The 16,838-nt window shown below is 41.7% G+C and overlaps 1 protein-coding gene across 1 annotated transcript in view; it reads left to right on the forward strand.

Annotated features, from left to right (window-relative positions):
• Positions 1–16,838, forward strand: part of TANC1 (tetratricopeptide repeat, ankyrin repeat and coiled-coil containing 1) — a 62,344-nt gene that overhangs the window by 26,311 nt on the left and 19,195 nt on the right. Inside the window, exons 3-10 of the mRNA XM_058809785.1 lie at positions 1,934–2,134; positions 5,960–6,061; positions 8,797–8,918; positions 9,881–10,070; positions 13,374–13,631; positions 14,211–14,330; positions 15,369–15,650; positions 16,527–16,681. Coding sequence (XP_058665768.1) covers positions 1,934–2,134; positions 5,960–6,061; positions 8,797–8,918; positions 9,881–10,070; positions 13,374–13,631; positions 14,211–14,330; positions 15,369–15,650; positions 16,527–16,681 — 1,430 coding nt within the window. The remainder of the gene's footprint in view (positions 1–1,933; positions 2,135–5,959; positions 6,062–8,796; positions 8,919–9,880; positions 10,071–13,373; positions 13,632–14,210; positions 14,331–15,368; positions 15,651–16,526; positions 16,682–16,838) is intronic.

A 16,838-nucleotide genomic window follows, 5' to 3' on the forward strand; every position in this document is an offset into this window, starting at 1 on the left:
TGCCCGCTGAGCGAAGGGAGCCTCAGAGCCGGCCCTATCCTTGTCCCTGTCCCTGCTGAGCGAAGGGAGCCTCGGAGCGGCCCTATCCTTGTCCCTGCTGAGCGAAGGGAGCCTCGGAGCGGCCCTGTCCCTGTCCCTGCTGAGCGAAGGGAGCCTCAGAGCCGGCCCTATCCTTGTCCCTGTCCCTGCTGAGCGAAGGGAGCCTCGGAGCGGCCCTATCCTTGTCCCTGCTGAGCGAAGGGAGCCTCGGCCTGTTCAGCGAGGGACATGTGCTGTGCCAGGCTTCCACTGGAGCTGCTCTTGGGCTGTCGGGGTGTTCTGGGGAAGAGCTGGTCTGTGCCCGTGGTTGGGGCGGCATTCCAGGGGCTGTGGTGTACGTGCTCTGCTGGTTCCCTGCTGTTCCTGGTGTGCATGGTTTCTAAGCTCACGGGTGTGGCGTTGGTCTATTACTAACAGCCTTTTAGAAAAGGCTTGGAGGAGCAGGGTGCTGTTCCTCCTTTCTTGGAATGCTATTTGTATAATAGGTGTCTGCTATTCCATTGTATCATAACCATTTTACACTTAACACCGGGGTTTTTCTGCTTCAATAGAATGCAGCACTGTTCAAATACGCTGACCATCACTGAGGATACAACACCCTTAGGCTGAAGCCTTGGGTTTTCTCAAGGTGTGGGTTTTGCTCCAAAGAGCTGCTCTGTGTGAACACCATGGCGATGTGAGTGGTAATGTGCAAAGGCTTATTATAAAATTAGGTAATGAAATTAATGAAAAGGAGAATTTCTGTGGTACACATTTTAAATTTTTGTCTTTTAAGTCATACTGCTGTTAGAATCTTAGTCATGGAAGCCTGCTCTCCACAGCATCAGGAAAAAGAAAAAACAGAGTACCGCTGGAACAAAAATTCCTAAGATACAGTAGCGTCTCTATGTATTGACTGTAAAATATCTTTCCTGTTACTGTCATGATCAAATACTCCTAACCTACTGATTAGAGCTATTTAGCTCCATCCAACTGTCTTCCATGTTGTAATGTTTCATATACAATAGAGACAAGTAAATTAATTCAAAATTTGAAAGTCTACTAAGAAGGCAATGAATTACACAGATTATGCCATCATAAAGGGGAAAATAGAAATGAAGGAATTGCAGGTGGATGTGTCAACCCTTTTGCACCCCCACCCCTCAGCAGTCCACCTGGAATACTTACAAATTCCAAACTGCAGCCTGTATATGTGGCTAGTAAAAAGCTATTAACAGGAATTCCAGTATTTTCTAGTTACATTTAGCTGTATCACCATTCAACTGTGTTTTTCAACACCTTTTGAAGCAAACTTACATATTCTGTATTTGAAACAAATAATATCAGCAGTGTTAAATCTGTGTTTAAATCGGCTGTTGTAGAAGTTTAATTTTCAAAAGAACAGAGAAGGGAAATCTTTAACCTCTTTACTAGCCCTGAAAATGGGAAAGCAAATCTTAGACTGCCCATCTCTAACTGTACGTATTAGTAATCCACCTTTTCATTACATGTAAGGAGTAACCCAACCCTCCTTTAACTAGTTAAGTAAACAGTATTTCAGGTGCTAATGCAGTGATGCTAAAACATCTTTTCAGTTTGAAAAATACTTTTATGTTCTTAGGGAACTTGATGTTGACCCTAAGGATGGAGTCTGAAAAGTGCTGACTGTTGAAAGTGAGGTTTTTCTTCCCCTTTTTTCTCTTTTTTACTTTCAATTGGAATGTTGCTTACTTGTGTATTTACATTTTCCCAGTGGTTATCTGGATTTTGCAGTGGAGGTGGCACAGTAGTGCGAGTCATGCTCAATTGTTGCTGGCAAGTGTTTTCTTGTGTTAAATACTTATATTTCAGTGCAACTCTAGGCTGTTTATTTTGGCACATCACCAAACAGATGACAAGATTTTATTTTTAGCAGGTGACTACTGCCCAGAGAATGCCTCGCAGGTTAGAGCAACATCTGGCCACAATGCAGATTTCCCCAGTGGCGAGCAGCCAGGCTCCCAGGACACTTACAGAACAAACTTGGCCAAAGGAGTCTCAATGTCACTGCCGTCCTCGCCTCTGCTGCCACGACAGTCCTATCTGATGCAGGCAAGAGCAAGCAAGAAGTCTCCAGGTAAGATGGAACAACGAGCAACTAAAATCTTCATAACATGTTAACTCAGTTATTGAGAAATTCTGCATAAAATAACTTAGTAAAATCATGTTAAACTTTTGCAACAAGAATAAAAGTAGTGCATGTTTCCAGGTTAAAAAAGTAATTGGTTATTAAATAGAACATATTATTTCACGTGGCAAAAAATTAATCTATTTGGTGTTGCAGATACTTATATTGAAGTGTCTGAATATGATTAAACCTGGTTATTTATGGTTAGTTAATCAGGTAAAGGACTGCTGCAAAAAAGCTTTGTGCATGTGTTAGTGACTGTGTAAGAGTGAGTATTGTTTGTGGCTGTTGCAGTTCAATTATTTTACTTGTATCTCCATACACAAATGTATTATTAGATAAATTGCTGTGGAAGTGACAAGGAAGTTGTTCATTTTCAGCGGTTTTATCCTCAGTGGTGCCTACCCACTGGTATGGGAGCCAGACTAAATATGGGGCTCCATGGGACTCCTTTTATCAGCATTCTGTGCATAGAAATCATTCCAGCACACCATCATCACTTGGGTTCACTCGGGTCAGTGTGGGAGAGACAAGTGAAACTCTCCATGTTCCTGTTGCCTGTGGAGACACTCAACAGGTTTGAGTTTATAAGGTCTGGGAACAGAGTGTCAAAAGCTGGGCTTTGTCAGCACAGAAAATGCTGAACAGTTGATGAGTTGTGACTGAAAAGCCATATTCATGATGAATGCAGAGTCATTCCACTGTGACCTACACCCAAGGGAAAAGACTTCCTGTGATTCTACAGTGCTGGGAATGCATTGGCATTTATGCGTCATTATTTTGAACAAAAACCTAACCAGATGATAGGAGGCTGACAGAAACATTGTGCTATTCCTTTGACTTTCACCAAACTCTAGCTAATGGAAGATGATTCAATATAAATTAGCTGTCTAGTATCTGGGGCAGGGGTAGTAACAGAACTGTACTACTGTCCTGATTTCAGAGGTCTCTTAGCATGACAGCAAGTTACAGATCTTTCTGGATATGGTGAGTGAAAGAAGAAAGGACTGCACAGGAGGCTGAAGTAGTGTTCTGAAGTTCGGTTGTAGCAGTGGTAGAACAACATTCTAATTTCAGTCCTTCCAGTTGAGCTGCTTCTACTACAAAGCTAGAATGAGCATTGTTTGGATTGGTTATCTTAACAGGTGTGCAGCTAAACCAGTTTTTGTTCTCTTAGAGGGGTAATAGTTGATTGTAGTCTGATTTAGGAGGCTCAACTAAAAGAATGAATATACTGATTTATAAGGGATGTTCTAATAAAATGGATTGTGGAGTTTAAGATATGAATGAAAGATGATGCTGTTGCACTTGAAAAAAATGTTTGCTGCTTTCCTTACATTAATGATACGATAATGCTTTAACAGAGAAAGGTTTCCTTGGAAATCAGTGAATTTCCATCAGTGAATGCTGGAGGTGAGTCCTAGGAGAGTCTTGCATAAGTGTACAACAGAACTTCAGTAAGTTTTGAATTTAAACTTCAATTAAAACTTCTAATTAATAAGCAAATTAATCCTCATACTGATTCTTGAGACTAGGCTAGGTCAGAGAACTGGTCTAATCTCAGGCTGCAGTTGTGTGGCCTGCCCATGGGAGCCCTGGGAACTGTTCCTCCTGCAAGCACTAAGCTGTCCCAGCTCCAGGGTCCTGCATCAGGCAGTCTCTGGGGTCAGTACAGCTACAGATCCACTTTGTCCTGACAAGAGGGAAACGATGGAGCTGCACAAGTTACAATGATCTTCTGAGACATCAGCTCTTCTGCAGTCAAAAAAGCGTTAAGAATTATTCGCAAAATAATAGATGTGGTATGGAATTGTATAAATCTGTAGTTTGTTCCCCTTGGGAGGAGACCAGCTTTAAAAATCTGCACTGGATTTAGGGCAAAGCTAGAACAGGCTTCAGGAATGACTGTTGGTGCGGGATGGCCCTGAAGAGAAGTTATGGTGATAGACTGGAGTGATGTTTGTCTGCCTAGGAGAAAGGCAGCTGTAAAAAGGAGACAGTGCAGTCACTGTGTCTGGCAGTGTTGTGTTCAGCTGCTGATGTTACAGAGTGTGAGAGAAAGGCTGGAGTTAGTTCCTGGAAGAAAAATCCATCTAAACTCCTAAAGAGCAAGTGGCCACTTTTTTCTCAGGACACGATAAGGCACTCAGCAGCAGTCACGAGAGCATAGCAGGGAGTGTGTTTTCCCTTACTGAGATTCCTCTGCAAATTTGCTGCTGATAAAGCGCTGTCCCAGATGAACATTCTGTCAGACCTGATTCAGCCACTCTACACTTCTGTAAAAGAGCTGCTGTTCTGCAGACACACTTCACATTTAAATGAGTCCTTTTCATCCAAGGGTTAATTCATGCGTCCTGTTCTAGATTAGTGCATGAGAATAAATTTACCATGAATTCTTCTACTTGTTGCAGTGTTTTATATTGGATTTGCAATTACTGTTAAGTCACTTCCACAGCAGTTTGTGAGGAACAAAATTCAGTAAAGGGTTTCCTTCACAGCTTAAAGCATGAGTGTTAAAAATACATCCTGAAGATCTTCCTGTGTTGATCTAATTCTACAACTGCTACACGTCTTTTTGGTTCTTTTAGAATGAGTGCTTTTTGTTGTCCAACTTTGATATGTTTGATTATACTTCTGCTTACAAATGACAGGTGTAGACTATTGTCTCCCCTAAAGAATGGGATTTTGTTTCAAAGGAATGCATTTTCAGCTGCTTTTACCAGGGCCAATGGCCTTTATTTTTGTTAGACAAGTAGCGTTGGAAGAGCCCCCTCTGGTGTTGGTGCCGACCTGATCGTGTAAAAAGTGAAATTGACTCGAGAATCTCTACTAGAGATATAAATATGTGTTCATATAGGACTGACACTTCCTCACCAGTATTTCTTCGCTAAGAAATTAGGTAGTCACCATGTTCCTATATTGCACTTCTAGGTGGAAATCTGAAAGAACAGATGGATCCAGTCAGATCGTTCTGGGCAAATGATGTGTGTTACCCTGTGATGGGGTGGCCAGGCCTTCACAGCTCTGTGGCAGTGTGACCCTAGGAGCCTGAGGCCACAGAGGAGAGATGCAGCTTTTCTTTAAAAACAGTCATGAGTCTTAAAGTGCTCAGGAAAAACAGCAAGAAATCAATGTCATTTTCAGAGACTTAATGTAGCATCTGAGGCTGCTGCCAAAAGGAATGACGGGATGCTTAATGTGACTGAAGTGCCACAGCCTAAATATAGGGTGGGATTTTAATAAACGAAGTATGAGAGAGCTTTGGTGTGCCCTTGAACTCTGAACCAGGGAGAAGGATGCTTTTTGAAGACCTGAACGGAGGGAGGGGGAAAGTCTCTTTATGAAGGTCAATGTGGGACAGCTGGCATCAGACCTGCAGTCCCCCTGCAGTGCTCCCTGAAGGGGTTTTGCTCTGTTGGTGTGGGAAGTGCAGAGCAGGAGGAGGCATGGTTGAGAGCCAAGGTGTAGTCCTGAGTTACACATCAGTACTGAGAAGAGTAGGGAGACCAACTACTGGGGTTACATGCAGTATGCAGCTTACACACCACATACAATAGGTTTGTTTTCTAGCAGCCTTTGTGTTCTGAAAGGCCTGGAGCATGTGTTTCTCACGAGAGTGGAAGTACAGCAGCTCGCTGATCTTTGTGATAACAGCTGTGCGTGTAAGAAGTAATTTCTCTGCTTTTTTTACATCGTAGAGGATAGATACAGGACATAGGAACTCTGTGGTCCGTGTGGAAACAGTTGGGTATGCTCCGTTCGTTCCCGTTGCAGGTCTGGTCAGGAAGCCCAAGTATGTGGAGAGCCCCAGGGTGCCAGGGGAGGCAGCCCTGGCCCTGCAGAGGCGGCCGGAGCCGGGAGAGCCCAGCGCCAGTGGTGAGCGTCCGTCTGTCTGTCTGTCTGCTTGCTGAGTGTCTGTCTGCCCGGCTGTGCTGCCATGTGCTGTGGGGTGAGATCCTCCTTTTGTGCTGGGAACAGGCTTTTGTAGGAGGGGCTGCTTGATGTTACACTTACACCGTCTTTAGAGCTGTCTCAGTTCCTGGGGCTGCTCATGTGCTGCAGGCAAATTGATGTCTCAGGGTCATTGACTGCCATGTATCTTCTGGCATTTTTCTGAACTTGTTTTTTTATTATAAATTCACTCAAATGTGTAGCTTTGCATTCCTCTCAGTACTTCATTTTAGAAATTTTGTAAAAGTGTGCTGGTTAAGGCCGTAACAGTTAACTCCTGTGTTGGCAAAGCTGGGAGAAGCCACCTCCCTAAAGTTAATTGGTGTTCTTGGAAAGTTTCGTGTTGGTTAAACTGGCTAGTACATGAGAGTGTGGCTTTTACAGCAAATGTCATGGCATAAGTCAGTATATTTCATGTCTTTTTAGATTAATTTTTAAGTTTAACCTCATTAAGGTCAGTGGATATAACTGATGATGTTCCAGGTGAAAATTTTCTTTTCTTCCTCTTGTTTCAATTTTAAAGGAAACTACCATTTAAAAAAATCAATGTTTTCTTTCTAAAATATAGGTGCTTAGTAGCAGAAGTAGAAATACTTGAAATTGTTTTCACTTGATATCTACTTGATATAGTATAGTTGGCCTGGTTGGTCTTGTGCCTTCATCTTCACAGTCATCTTCTAGTGCTGGCATTAAAGTTCGAGGTCCAGCTGGGACAGCATGTAGTCTTCATCCTCTAATTTGAGGGGTGACCATGTTGTAATATTCCTCCTCTCACAGAGCTGTGCTCCCAGGTGATGAGGCTGAGGCTGCTGGAGATCAGCACCAGTTTCTGCTGTTCAAGACTCGAACAGTGGATGCTGCGTTGAACACCTTGGGCTCTTAGCTTTGGTCTCTGTTACTGACTGAATTTGGCAGTCTGCCTAACATTTAGTCAGACTTGTCAGATATTATAATTTTTGTAGTTTTGAGAGAAGAATGAAGATGTTGATTTCACAAAGTGTAGTTTCCAGGATTGTGACTTAAAGATTACTTGTAATCTTTAAAATGGCTTTTTTAAAGAGAAAATATAATTTCCAGGCAAATATTTGAAGACCTGTCAATTTGTGAAACTTCTGAGATAAAAATCTTTTGCTATCTACTTTCCTTGACTTCCTTCTTTTGGGATTAAGTGAGAATCAATCTTGCAGAGTAAAACCTTAAGCTGTCCACAAAATTAAGAAATGCATGCATTCAAGTAGGCATTGAGCTGCAGTGAAATAAAGACAGAGGGTTGACTGGTACTGCGCATGTTTGCAAACTTTGGGGTTTACGGCACTCATAAAATTGGGCCATTGTTGAAGCAGTGCTTGTGGTCGGCTGTTCAGTTACAGTTGTTATTTTGTGTTTTTCTTCCAGACTGCAGCCTGGGGAAAAACATGCTGTTTGCAGCTACCACTGAGTGTCAGCTGTCTTACATGGTTAGAGACTACATACTCCTCACGGAGATTAAAAATTGTTCTGATGCTGATCTGGCTCAGTGACTCTGTGAAGGGAGGGCCAGGAGACAGTTCAGCTGGGCTGCTTTGTGGGTTGCCCTCTTACCCCAGCTCCTCTTGGTGGTGGGGCAGAAGGTGCTGCAGCTGAGGGCCTTTTATCTCCTCTCCTAAAATTCATCCCTTAGTCTGGGCACCTATTTCTCTCGCCTGCTGAGGCACTCTGTAGCAATTGGGAATTGTTTGTTGCACGACATCTCCAAAAGTTAAAGTGCTAGAGCTGTTTGGGTGTCTCGGCTGGCTCTCTGGTGTGCTGGCTAGGAAGTGGCCATACAGCTGCTCCTCAGTGTCCCCCTTGGCAGTTCTGAGGGTAGCTCCTACTGGGAGCTTCTTCTCCAAGTGGTAGGATGATGCTCCTTATTTAATTAGCTGTTTATAGCTGAGGATGGGACAGGCCTATGTATATATTTTTTTTAGTAATGGATGAAAGAAATAAATGCCCTGTAAATGTTCCTGTCAGAGCAGGTGGTCACAGGTTGGTGGGTGATGCCAGATTGCTGGCATAATAGAAGGAAAAGGGCTGGAAATGCTTGTTTGTGAGATGCCATCTGCAAGAGTGTGTGCAACGGCAGAGCTGTGCTTGGCTGCTTTTGTTGCAGGTTGCCTCATTTTGAGTTTTGTCTTGTTATATCTGGATGCTGGAAGACATTTCAAAGCACGGTACTGATAAAACTAAATATCTTGGCACCAGAAGAGCTGAGACTTTTAGAACTAATGTCACATCTTTTGCATAGCAAGCAAAACAAAAATTTTTGGTACTAGTTCTGGTGTTAATTGTGAGATTACAAAACATCTGTGTTATTAACCTCTACTCTTCACATTTTTATATGACAGAAACAGAATTTCAGCTTGCTACAAAGCTTTGGTAGCATTGAGTTAATACTGCTCTTAGGAGAATTGTTGTGTTGTGTTGGTCATGAGTCCAGTGATGAACTGATTGCACTTAAACATTTCTGGTTTGACTAGCAGGTGGGTTTTTCCTCCCCTAGATTTGTGCAGTTATGCAGAGGATCCAAGACCCTCCAGGAATTAAACGTCTGGTGGACAATTTGGTTGTACTTTTTCTGCCTCTTTTAGTAGTTCCCAAATAAGACTCTAACCTTGAACTTTTTTCCTCCCAATCCAAAGCAAAGCCTGACAAAGACTCAAGCTGTTCTCCTGCAGCACAAGAATTGATGACAAGACTGGGGTTTTTACTGGGAGAAGGGATCCCAACTTCTGCTCACATGGAAGAGAAAAGTGAAGTTATGGTAGGATAATGGAATATAATCTTTTAATGTTCATCCTGTTTCAGAGAGGACTAATCTTATTTTGTCTATCTGCTAGTTGCAGTTATTTGGTATCTGCCCAAATACCAACCATTTAAATAGTAATACAGTAATAGAATTTGATTTCAATTTTAACAAGTGTTTGTTTTCAAGAATTCAAGACCAATTCACATCTTCAAAACACACAAACTGAATAGATTTCTCATCACTTCTGGATGTTAAATCTAGTCTACTATGAATGTGAATAGCTTCTAGAATTTGCTCTGCTTTTAGTATTTAGGAGGAAATTTTTGCCTTCTCTTTGCAGTGATTTCCAGGAATGGAGAAGGCCAGCATTTTGTTAAAATGGGAGCATACTTGGGGAGAGGAGTGTGTTTATTTCTTCCTGAGAAGTTCACTTCAATCAGACAGTCCTTCTCTGTCATTTGGGGTAGAGGGATTGCAGTGAAGCAGGCAGCTACTATCCACATGAAACTTATCTGCTAACTAAAACTTCACAGTAACTACCAACCTCTGTTCCTCCCCCTTGCTCTCTCCACTTTTAGTCCCAGCCCTCCTAAATCTTTGTGCCTCGGTTTGGGTTTTCACACTGATAGTGAAAAATTAATAAGACTATAGTTCTAGGTTTTTTCAACTCAAAGAATAAATACAAGAAGTGGAGGGGAGGGGTATCCAATGAAGTGTTAAATAGAGAAGAGATCTGTCTCACTAGAGCTTTTTTACTGAACTGTGAAAATCCCTTTTTAATTCAGGGGTCACTTTTTAAGAGTAATATGAAAGATTAAGATTCCCAGTCAAGACAAAACTTTCACTTCTAGAAGTTTTTACTTGAGAAGTGAGCTCTTTGCTTTGCTCTTACTCTACCTCAGCTGGAGGTGTCTAGTTTTCAGCCCAGCAGGGTCCTGCCTGCTGTGCAGTGAGTGTTTCTTGGTCTTCCCTGGCAGGGTGTGGGCGCCAGCCAAGGCGTGAGTCCCTGTTCCACCCTCACCAGCAGCACGACGTCGCCCAGCACGGACAGCCCCTGCTCCACCCTCAACAGCTGCGCCGGCAAAGCAGCGGCCAACAAGGGCAGTCCCTGTGGCACCATCAGCACCCCCAGCTCCACCCTGGAGAGCAAGGACAGTGGCATTATCGGTGAGCATTCTCATCAGCACGTTGTAGAAATTAGTTTCCTCTTAGTTGTGCAAGGCTGAGCAGCTGCTTTATGTCACCATGTTGGGTTTTACACTGTCTATGGATCCCATTTTGAAAGATTGAAATCCTGTTCTTGGCTACAGCAACTGCTGTTATGTGTGCATTTCTCTCCTTTTGTTTTCCTGGTGCGGTTCTAATTTCTCCACTTTTTCCTTTGAAATAATAATTTTCCTCTGTTTTTCTTCCATTTCTTGTTTTATTATGCCTTTTTTCTTTTCCTTTCCAGAGGTCTTAACAGTGCTTTTCATAATGAAGAAGCACAGCAGGGCTTGAAGTTGATTTAATTTCCAGCTGAGGGAACAATAATTGGTGTGATTTCTTATGAGAATAGCCTAAATTAAACTGTTTTTAAAAAGTGCAGACTTTTGAGTAATTGGCATGAAAATGAAGCTAATATGGGACATCGTGGAAGAGATGAAATGGTGTGATCCTCTGTTGAAAGATGGCTGAATTGAGGGTGTATGTGCATCTTGTGTGGGGAGTCCATGACCATTGGAGGCTGCCACCCTCACAGCCCAACTGTTAACAGCTCCTTGTACCAACCAGCTGAGTAAAAATCATTTTTACTGGTCAGTTACCTTAAGAGACATTGTTTGTCATGGATCAAAAGACTCCTGTATAAAACTTAAGCGTTTCAGTTGAAGGAAGTTATTTTGTGTACTCATTCCATGTCAGATTGATGCTTGATCACTTTGTATAAGATCTAGTTTTGAGATAGCCTGAACATCTTGATGTAAGAAAAGGATATATCCGAGTTGTTGCTTTTGGAAAAAGAGCACAAATGTAGATACTGATGTGAACATACTAGCCTGACATACTAGCTTGACAAGCTTGAAATAGTCTGTGCTCCAAATAAGGTCAGAATGGCCTCATATTTGTTTTGAACAGTGTACTGGCATGACAACATCATTACTACATTACCTTGTAAGTACCAGTGTTTTAAAGAAAATATTTTAGAACAGTGATAAAAGTTACTTACTGAGCTACTGAAAAGGAGGGATGAGTGTATTGAGTGCAAGAGCAGGGGGAACTTGCTGGTGGCTCCTTCAGTCAATTATGTGTGGTTTGTGGCTGCGGGACCGCGTGGAAGTCATCCGCCGCTCCTCTGCAGAGCTGCCGTTCGTGTCTCAAATTCCAGAGGAATTTGAACACCCCATCTCTTGGTACCCATGGCAGCACCCCTTACATCTATAAAGGCCTGAAACCAAGAAGGGAAAGAAGAGGCACCTTTCTGATAAGCGACCTGTGCTTTTGCCTTTTACATACAAGTATGTCTGTGCATTCACATTTGTTATTAGTAATGTGCATTTCAAATTGTTCAGCAAGTATGTGTTTTCTGATGACTTTGACAGAGTTCATCCAGCCATGAACATACCTTACTCCTTCATGCTGCTTATGTGGGCCTTCTTTATATTTCTACTCCCGCAATGTTTTCCGGACCAGCAGACTGATGGGAAATCGATCTTTTCTCTCTTTTCCTCTTTTATGCTTACAGTTCAGGTTTCCTTTAGTTTTCCAGTGTTTTACTGCTGTAGTTGAATTCTTCTTTGCTTCTGTTGAAGTTGATGTAGTAGCAGCAAACGCAAGTTTTAAACTTCAGCAAGGAGCAAAGCAGGAGAAAAGATTGGGCTGCTGGCCAAAACAAAAGCTTTGCTGGATCCTTGCTGCTGTGTCAGGATGGAAATCTTGAGCAGACGGGTTTCCTGGAGCTGCACTTCACTCCAAGAGGAATCAAGGTTTTAAAGATTTCATACTTCAGGAGGAGCCAGATTTTTTTGACACAACAATAAAAATAAAATAAATTTGTCATATGGAAGTACAGTCTAAATGTGTGCAAAGATTAATGGGGTGCCTGGAAAGTTGGGTTTTTTCTTCTACTGCCTCTAAATGGTATGTCATATTATTGGTGTTTCTTAGAATATGAGCTCTTGAATTGAAGCATCCGATCTTCTATTTCTTATGAATGTGAGCGTAAGCTGGTGGAACGCAGAGCTGTACAAGCACCTCACCATCCTGCATGGCTGAAGCTTCAGTGCAGCTGGTGTGGAAGATCTGTTGGTCCTTCCTTGACTGGACCAGGCTCAGCATTGCAGGAGCCACCCCTGTGGTTGCATTTTGTTAGCAGCCCAGTATGCCAGAATGTTTTCATTAAAGAATGGGCCAATTGAGTGTAGAATAGCCACAAATATGGCTTTAACTTTTAAATTGGTGGTCTGGGAAGGACCCAGAGTTCACACAGGTATTATAGTTTGAACTGGTATTGATTTCTTTATTTTTTTTTTTTTATCCTGATGCCCTTTCATCCTATTTTGTATTTTCCTCTGTTGCATTAAAGTGTTCAAAATGCATTGAGTGTTGGCTTAATCTTCAATAAATATTTGTTGTTCAGTTATTTTGTGAGAGTTTAATGTAAGTAGTTGAAAAAAATTTAGGTTAAACAGAGTGGTTTCAGTATTAGTAATGCAAAAAGTATATATCTGCAGGGTGTTCCTAATTAGGCAAGGAGGTTAGCATAGTTTTATCAAACATTACTCAAGTAGGTCTTCAGGAATATATAAAGTCTTCACATTATTGCAGGAGGCCTTGATTAAATGCAATCTCACACAAGTACACACTGATAACCCTCAGCTACCAAACTAGAACATTTGGATCCCACTGGATAATGCAGTTGGTGTTGTCTCTCATCCAGGGAGTCACTGCAGCAGCAGAAGCTGCTGCTCTGTACCACAGCATCCAAAAACACCTCAGTGGTCTTAGCTGCCTTTTACCTGAGGGTCTCTCTAGGTCTGTGTTCCTTATTGCCTAGCACAGGAAATTTTCATAGCAGAAAATGCCCCCTTTCCCCCAAGCCTTTATTTGAGCCTCTAATTTATACTGCAGCACTCCTTTAAAAACATAAATCAATATGTTTAATAGAATCTGAAATTTTATTAATATACTCAATTGTTCTGATTCATCATACATCTACTCCTGTTTGCTCTTAGTGACAGTGAAATGTAGTAGGTGCTTAGGAAAGGAACAGTAAATAGCTTACTTGCTGGAAGGTTTCTGTCAAGATTGGTTTGCTAGGTATGAGTACAGGCCATTGTCATCCTGATGTGATTATGTATTTTAGGTAAGATGGACCTCTGAACAACATTGAATTCTTGTTGTTTATGTTTCACAATGCCATTTGAGAATGAAAATTCTTATGTGTGTGTCAAATTCTTCTGACTTTACTGTTTTTTTTCCCTCTTTTTTCAGCCACTATAACAAGTTCATCAGAAAATGATGATCGTAGTGGATCCAGCTTAGAATGGAGTAAGGATGGGAGTCTCAGAGCTGGAAAACACCAAGGCATCAGCCGTGATCGAAGAACAGATAATTGTTCACCAGTTGCAGAAGAGGAAGCCATTGGCTCTTCTGAGAATCTGCCAAAAGAAGTACCAACAGGAGAGGGTCCCATATCTTACACTCAGAGTTCTGCCTCTTTAATAATGCCTCGTCCAAACTCCGTTGCAGGTAAAGTCCTGAGGTCAAAACCCAAGGGTGTTCTTGATGATAGGACATTTATTTTGAATCTTTCTGTTGTTAGCATGAAAGTATCTCTATAGGATAAAAAGAAAAAAGCCTTGCTCTGAACTGAATAGATGAGCATTACCTCATTTGTTTAAAACTGTGGTCCAGAAGGCTCTTAGCATGCTTTTTGGTAGGTATTGATTAGGTCAGGGCTCTTGAAACACTTCAGAAGTCCATCAGTTATTCCAGGACGCTGCCTGGTGACAGGTGGTGTATTAGCAGGTAATACCTGAATGTGCTCTAACACTTCTTACCTCGCTGATGTGGTTGTTCCTACAGTAAAAAAGAGAACTCCCTCAATGGGAGAACTGAGGGCCATTTAAACTGGGAAAAACCCAACTAAATCTTTAGTCAAGTTGATTGAAACACATTTTGTAAATGTTGTAATGCAAATTACTTTGTTGCCATTGTCTGGAAAAACTGCTCTGTAAGTAACATGCAGATGAAGGACTGTAATAAATAATAACATTCTTTGTAATTAGTGTTGAAAGAATAATAAGCTTCAGTTCTTTAATACTCTAGCAACAAGTTCAACCAAATTGGAAGATTTGAGTTATTTGGATGGACAAAGAAATACTCCTTTACGAACTTCAATTCGCTTACCATGGCACAACACCGCTGGCGGAAGAGTGCAGCAGGAAGGTAAAGGCAGAGATGTTTACACCTGCATGTCTGGCACAGTCACACATTCCCTCAGCAGTTTGGAGCGTGGCTGGGCTGCCATCTTTGTGAGCAGCCCTGACCTACGGTGTTACTGTGGAGTGCTCCTGACAAGTCACTGCATGTCTGCCAGCAAGATGCTTGCTTACTCTTTTTCCTGCACTATGCTATGGTTTAGAGATGGAATGTGTGTGTGTATCTGTTACAACCAATAACAATTAAAGGCAGAAAAATTTAGGTGAACTCCTAGTTAAACTGATCCTGAGGATCGTATGTAGACGCTATGCTGCCCTTTTCCATTTTTGGCTTTTCACAGTCATAGATTAATGCTGAAACAGAAGTTGAGTAACACTACATTTGGCTAATGAATCTTTAGAGCATATTATTGGTAAATATTATTATTCCTGTAAATTTTAATGTATTTTATGCAATCAAACCCAAATTCTTTCCTAAGTCATCAAGTGTTTCCCAGATGTATATATCAAAGTAATCAAAGGTGTAACTACTGATCCTATAACTTGAAAAGTACAGAAGAACAAGGTGGTAATTTTTTTTATTACTTAAGAGTTTTTTTTAAAACAGAAAAATTATGTTATTCTGTGTACCTTTTTCTGTTTCTCTGTAAATGCCTTTACAGATTTGAAGACCTAACTGTGATGCTCAGCACATAGTTCACTCTAAACTGAAAAACTGTGCTTCCCAATTTGTAAAATTATGAATGCATTATTAAGAAAACTTTTTGGATTCTACAACTTACTAAATTGTGTTCAGTTGTAAAAAGATAGATTGTACCTGTAGCTTCTCTCCTCTACAATTTAATTTATGCAAAAATTATGGAGATGACCTGGACTGAGACAATCAGATTTTATTTTATTGCTTTCCTGGTGAAAGCACTGGAATTCATCTGATTATGACTGATAGTAACAAAGCTTCTAAATGATGTTACCTTCTGAAACCATGCTGTTTGATTGCATGTCAAGTTTCTTCTGGTAAACTTTCCTCCCTGGCACATCTTTTCAGCTCGTTTCATCCCCTACAAGCCTCAGGACATTTTGCTGAAGCCGCTGTTGTTTGAGGTGCCAAGCATAACCACAGACTCCGTGTTTGTTGGAAGAGAATGGCTGTTTGACACCATTGAAGAAAAACTGCAGAATCCTGACCCAGCAGAGAGCAAGGGAGCAGTCATTACTGGAAATGTGGGATTTGGGAAGACTGCAGTCATTTCCCGGCTGGTAGCACTCAGCTGCCATGGAAGTCGCATGAGACAAATAGCCTCCAACAGCCCAAATTCATCTCCTAAAAGTATGTTCTTTTTCTGGGTAATGGTCTGGGTTAATGTGCTGACATCAGGAGTCACACGTTTGCTTTTTTGGCTTAAGGTAGTCAGGCTTCATCAAGTCTTTGGCAAACACTTTTTTATTCCAATGAGTAAAGGAAGGAGTTAAACTTTTGTGTTCTTACAAATAGCTTCAAAGTGACATAATGTAGGCTCAGCCCATCAGAGAGGTGGTATAACACAGGCAGTGTGCAGGATCTCTTCTTCTTGTCAGGCAGTGTGTACCCCAAGCTCTGAGGATGTGACTGCAGCAGGCTTTCTCTCTCACAAGTTTGGAAAGGGAGCAGTGAGTATTTTTCCTGCTGTGTACCCACTGTGTATGCTTTCTATAGAATTTTTGTAGAGGTAAGAATAAAGCTGTGGAGAAACCCCTTCTGTCTTCTACTGGGATCCATAGCATCCTGTCACCAGACCAGTCCAGTGCCTACATTAACTGGAAGGATGGTGAGACTGTCATTACTGCTATTTCCCTGCCTGACACTTCAAATATTATTATTACTAATAATAACAATGATAAATTTCCCAAGAGTGCAGTCATATAGTAACTAGTGGTTTAAATGAGGCATTGTATGTGTCATTTTCTGAAGGAAACTCTTCACATCAGCGTGGTTTTTCTTTCCGTAATTCTGTAGTTTTGATCTAAAAGTCAGTTGAGTTGTTTTAAAATAGTAAAGTTACAAATGCATGACTGTATTTATCAGACTTAGTTGCAGGCTTCTTTTATAATGGTATAGCACAGTTTCAAGTTTTACTTCAGCAGTAAGATAATCTGTGGTGTTTTCCTAGAAAGCAATCTCCTGTCAGCAAATTTGGTTTCTCTTGTATTTGTTGCCTTTTACAAGCAGGTGGTGACTCCTGTCAGGAGATTCCCTTAAGCCAGTTAGCCCCGTGTCCCCCTCCGTCAGGTGACACCAATACAATGAAGACTCTGACCTGTCCTGGTACTCCTGAATACAAAACTCAAGCAGGGGATTCTGTGAGACGCCTCGCTTCCAAGGTGAGTTTTCACTTCCTAAGAGACGCTCAGTGTGCTAGAACCCTCTAACCTGGAGGTCAGTGTGCTTTGCAGAGCCCCCAGGAGGCTGCGGACGCCTCTGCATGATGGCTCTGTTTGGCTGGTGGAATCAGCTGCCTGCCTCTTGTACTTGTCAGGT

This window comes from Ammospiza caudacuta, chromosome 8, assembly GCF_027887145.1.
Source record: "Ammospiza caudacuta isolate bAmmCau1 chromosome 8, bAmmCau1.pri, whole genome shotgun sequence".
Classification (NCBI taxonomy): domain Eukaryota; kingdom Metazoa; phylum Chordata; class Aves; order Passeriformes; family Passerellidae; genus Ammospiza; species Ammospiza caudacuta.